Source organism: Spodoptera frugiperda, chromosome 26, assembly GCF_023101765.2.
Source record: "Spodoptera frugiperda isolate SF20-4 chromosome 26, AGI-APGP_CSIRO_Sfru_2.0, whole genome shotgun sequence".
Lineage (NCBI taxonomy): Eukaryota > Metazoa > Arthropoda > Insecta > Lepidoptera > Noctuidae > Spodoptera > Spodoptera frugiperda.
In genome coordinates this window covers 12,336,565-12,342,435 of record NC_064237.1, presented here as the reverse complement: position 1 = coordinate 12,342,435, position 5,871 = coordinate 12,336,565, and the positions used below count along the sequence as shown (strand labels likewise).

The following is a 5,871-nucleotide window of genomic DNA, read 5'->3' as shown; positions in this document are numbered from 1 at the left end:
TCTATTCTGGTACAACAAACAGAGATAGCAATATATTGCAGTCAAGATATTTTGGTGTTACCAGACCGAAAAGTTTTGTCTATTCCATTATTGTCTATGAAACTTCCGGTAAACGTTTTCTATCTATGGTACAATAACAGTTGTTTTATCCTAGAATAAAATAAAAATGGTTTTTGAAATAATTAAATAAATAACTCCATGGATTTCGAACTCAGGCAATGTGGAAATAGGCTACGTAATCACTCATACTCATACAACGTTGATAACGTTTATTTCTATTGTAAGTCCAAGGTATTTTTGAATATTGCACACAAGTGAAATTAATTAATCCAGTTACCTAATTGTAATTATTTAGTAAGATTAAATCACCATTAAATAAAATCATAATAAATCGTAGACAGAGTACGCAATAAATTGGCAATAAATTAACAAATGCTTCTTTGTTTATGGTTATCGCAATTGTCAATGTCAATACTGTCAATTTAAGTTAAATGTCATACGAAGTAAATGTCATTTTTCAATGTTATTATTGTCGTATGATACGGAAGAGAAAAAGCACTCGAAATATCCAAATATGATGCTTATAAACAATCATTATCTCTTTCTTTACAAACTACACTCATTATATAAGCATAAAGTGTGACAGAAAGAGTAACCCAAAGCTAATTCATTTTATAACCCGTTCTTTGAATTTGATGTACAAAAAGCTATTTATATTATGTTGAGATAAGTATAATGTACAAAAGATGTTAAATATTGGCCATAAACTTTGTTATCTACACACTAAAATGTTTGTAAGTACAGTTTTTTTACGTTAAGACCTTTATTTGACCTCATTCATTGACATCATGTTTTTCTGTTAATTTGCAGAAACACAAGATTTTGCGCCTTCCAGCCATACTAAGAAGTCAGAACAATCTAATTAGAAATTGTACCACTACGTCCCAAACTACAGATGATGAAAAAGCGCGCGAATTGGAAAGAATAGCGAAAGAAGTAAGTACCTACCTCTTAAATACCTATATAAAATTATTTAATCTTAAAATTAGTCTTGAAGTTCATTGACCATGCCAAGAGGCTTATAGAATACTAGTATAAGTATAGCAGGGAGCCACTGGATAAAGATCACTTCTAACCGGCATCTATAAGTCAATAGTGGAGTCCTGTAACCAGCAATTGATGACTTGTAGCTGATATTATGATGATAATTTATTTTAAATTTAACTATATTGCTGTATTAACTTATCTCATTGTTATTCCAGGCTTCAATAGACGAGCCGCCAACCAGTTGTTGTCAGTCTGGCTGCGCCAACTGTGTGTACATAGTGTGGGCAGAGGCCCTATCAGCTAAAATACAGAATGTAGGACCAGAAGTCAGTGACAAAATATTAGATATGGTGCAAGATCCATCAATGAAAGCGTATCTTGAAATGGAATTGAGAATAAGAGGTTTAAAGAAATGAGTTTCTGGTTTATTTAGAGAGTATTAGTTTTAAGTCGTAGTAAAAAAAATATAAACCCTTGTTTAGATGAAATGACTCACTAACTGCCAATTTTAATAATTTATCTCAATCCAAACTATAGATTACATACAATACATTATTTCTATACTAATTATTGTTATTACTGTCAAAAATGGAGTTAATCCAAGAATTTCAGATTAAGATTGGTTATTGAAATTGGCAGTAAGTTTTTAGTCAGATTTCAATGGTGATTGGCATCTGGGCTTCTCCCAGTTGTACCATTAATGGCTTTAATCATTGTCTCCAGCATTACAAAAGGTAGAAATGATTCCCCTTTCTCCTTCATTATTAATATCCATCAAAGGTTGCTGTGCCAGATGTTTGAGGCAGGCTTATCCCATTAAAAAATCAGGGCAAATAATACCTGCTTTAACCTCTCATATACATAAAACAACAAGAGAAAACACATTGTGTCTTGTGTGGTTCCCCATTCTGGCACACAAGGGTTAATGTCTGTTTGTAGAAACCAAGTAAATAGGTAATGTAATACTAATATCAGTACAAATTGTTTTGCATTGTTATTTTTTGAATATTTTTATTATTATTTTTAGTTTTTAAATGTAAGAAAATATCCAGAATTTCAATTAATAATTCTTAGTTGTGTATAGAATATATTTTGGCTAATATTTATAAATCATATTTCTGTATAATTTCAATGGTTTTCCAATGTAGGATAAGGATAAAAGGTTTTGTGATGTATTGTGATAAAACAATTTCTATGTTTTATATTTTTGTTTATTTATGTATTTATTTCACATTAGAGTAATAGTACACTGTAGATATTATACATGTATTATTATTTTGATTGTATATAGTTATATTTACTGTTAAATAAATTATACATCTCAAGAAACAAATGTTTCTCTTTTAAGGAAAAACCTAGCCTACTTATAAAAACCAGAATTTTCCAGAACATAATTGTTGGTTCCTACTAAGAAAGGTACTACCTACCTACCTTTCTTAGTATTTCTCTGAAATTATACAGCGAAAGTAAATAACAGGAATATTATAAGTACAACTTATACATACTATTCCTAGAAGGACGTGAACCTAAATAACTCCCTATTCAGCTACATTCACTTTCCACGAACGGTGTTGTAAGTCAAGCTGGTTTTATAGCTGATGTTCAATAAAAGGGGAATTTTCCATCGAAAGCTATATCAAACACAAACCCAGAAACCCAAACTACATCATCTTAGAACAACGCAAAATTAAGGATTTTGTAATTAGATACTGAATAATGTTAATAAAGTAAAAGGTAGGTACAAATTAGGTAAGACTTAGGACCTAAGTCACCTAGGTATCTACCTATTTATTCCTACCTTATGTATGGGAGAGTCGTGCTTCGGCACGAATGGGCCGGCTCGACCGGAGTGAAACCACGACCTTACAAAAACGGACGTGAAACAATGCTTGCGTTGTATTTTGTTGTGTGAGTGAGGTTATTGAAGCTCCAAATACTCCTCAACCCTTAAATACTTGTAAAGCCTCTCGTGTTTCGAGTATACATAGGCGGCGGCGATTGCTTACCGTCATGTGATCTGCTCGTTAACCGGTTTAAATCATAAAAAAATATAGGTACCTATAATCCTCATTTTAGCAAAGACATTAACGGACTACTCTACGTATACAAGACAAACAACTAAAAAAGCCTACTTAGGTACTTACGTAAAATGTCAAAATAATATTTTCTTTTTACTGTTTACCTAATCTCTGAAACCCTTTTACATTTGACTGCTTACTTAGAAAATATTAAGTTAAAGTTACAGAATCTAAGTGACAACTTAAGTGACCCGTTTAACTTTGAACTTGATATTTATAAAGTTATATCGTTGTGCCTACCTGAATAAATTAAACTGCTTAGCGCGCCCTCTAGCCTACAAAGGTCAAATGACTGAACTTTGTTGACAGAAGTCAGTGGCAAAAGATTTTCAACTTTATGTTTAAGCTTTACGGTTGATTATCTGTTGAAGTTATTTGGCAGGAGTAGCTTGATGTGCCTTTGTTTATGTGTGCTTACACTTATCCCAACAAACATTATAAATGCGACAGTAAATGTGTTTATTTGTTACGTACGTATCTCGTCTTTTGACTTATCTACTGAATCTTCGTATTTTTTTATACATTCACAATAATATCACGCAGGTTTATGTGTGTAAAGATAGTACCTATGTATTGGAATAGTGGTGATTTTCCACCAGGAATGTGCTATGTACCTATGCTTTTTTTTTGAGGGGGAAAATCATCATGTAGCTATGCTACGTAGATGTTATACTTAGCTAAGCTGTGAACTATGTGACCGTCTCCATCGATACTAAGCTATATCTATAGCTATGCGAGTAAGATGTGAAGAAGTATGAAGAAGCGCCGCCACAAAAGAGATGTGAGAGGAAGATGCACAGCTGGAGTAATGCGCTATAACGATAGTAGGGAAGATATCCACAGCACTAATCTCTCCATAAAAGACATAGCTTAGCTGAGTCCGTTTCCACTAGTGCTAAGTACCAATGAATATGATTGGTGGAAGCCAAACACATCCACAGCAACGTAGCATAGCACATCTCTGGTGGAAAAGTAACGTAATACACCGTCACTTTTTATTTATCTTACAAAAGTTACTTATTAATATGTTGCTAAGGGTACTTAGATAATGTCCTTGAATAATTTGGGAACCAAAAAAAAAACAATTAAGTTCTTTTATTTCGTTAAATTGACAAACGACAGTAAATAGATAATGTGAGTGTCCCGAAATAGAAAAAAATAATTCTTGGCAACACTTGTAACTAATTAACCAGTAGATATAAAGCTAACATTCAACATTCTTTGTATTAGCTTTATATTACAACGCTAATATTTTTGTTAAGCATTGCTTAGATTTACGGAACATTTGACATTTAATAAAAACAAAACATCGTAGATTCTCGTATAAATTGTAGCCAACAAATAAAAAGGAATTATATGACGGATGCCTTAGTTAGAAACGTTGGAAAAATTTACTGCTAATAAAACAAAAAATAATACTTATGTTTGATTTAAGAGAAATAAAACTGTACATCGTCACTCCTTTTATTCCCGAAGGAGTAGGTAGAGGAGGAGACATCTCGTAATTGTTGTTCCCTTAAGAAACTTGTGTTGCAAGTATTAGCAGTAGCTTCTCTATCGCATTAGGCTTTACCTGTAAAATCCGGAACTGCGGACAACGTAACAGGTTATCGGGGCTCCGGCTCAAAGCAGGAGAAAGAACGGGAACAAAAACGAAATAGTAAGTGAAAATCCACCAGATTTATATAAAAAAGTCTTTATTATATATAACAGTCAACAGCAATATACATTTTAAGTACATTTATATATGTCGTAGTCCATGTAGATTTTTAAATATAATTATATTTAAAGATAAATACCTACTTACAGTTAGTACCTTACCTAACAATCTTTGGTGACATTTTTATATTAAGTACTTAATATTTAAAATTTTCTTTTAAGATTGAACATAGGTTTAGGATTGGAGAAGCTACATATTATTTTGAAAGCGACACAGTTATGTTATTTATCGAAATTAACACATAAGTAATTTGTACCTAGGTATAGTAAATGTAAAAGAATTTGGTGAAATTGGGAATACCATACGCAATAAATGAAAGGAGCGAACAGGTCGCCTAGGGCTTACTCTTGAATCCAATTCCGATTGATATTGCGAAACGTAATCTTGAGTTGCAACGCTACATATTGCGATGCAATGGGCCCCATTCCATCCAATACAGATGCAATTGGTGCTAGCGTAGACATTGAATGAATTAAATAATATTGAATTTGGCTTTATATTTCGTAACCGTACTTTGTATGCAGCTATTTTAACAGCTACATGATTGGGGTTATATAATTTTGACATTGAATAATTATGAGTTACCATTGCATTGACATTGAGATTGGTTCCAAGAGTTAGCGCCCTGATGGTACCTATATGATCAGTGCCGCCCCTAAACACCCGCAACACTAGAGGAGTTACAAGTGCGTTATCAGCCTTTTGGAGAACAAGGGCGTGGACACCTTGTATCTAGGTAATTTACTAAAATAATAAGAAAAAAGTATCCGTCTGTTTCCACCTACGACTTAAAGCGAACCATTAGTAGTACCTATGTATATGTATTAGGTAAACAAACTCCTACAAAATAAAAAGAACAAAATAAATATCTACTTAATGTATCCAGTGTCTAGGCACACAAACCACAATTTTGAAAGGTCTAGCCTTGTACGTTGTCTCTAAAACAAATGATCTACTACCTACTAATCCCACGGGTATCTGGAGATTATGTTTCAACATGTGTGTATAATTCAACACTGGACTGTC

At 32.8% G+C, this 5,871-nt stretch overlaps 1 protein-coding gene across 1 annotated transcript; it reads left to right on the top strand.

The window, feature by feature from the left end:
• The first annotated feature begins 482 nt into the window (after window positions 1–482).
• Window positions 483–1,871, top strand: LOC118264569 (uncharacterized). The gene is made up of 3 exons (XM_035577121.2): window positions 483–794; window positions 871–996; window positions 1,263–1,871. Exons 1-3 carry the CDS (start codon window positions 747–749, stop codon window positions 1,461–1,463), a joined length of 375 nt encoding a protein of 124 aa, XP_035433014.2. The 5' UTR covers window positions 483–746; the 3' UTR covers window positions 1,464–1,871.
• Window positions 1,872–5,871: the final 4,000 nt, after the last annotated feature.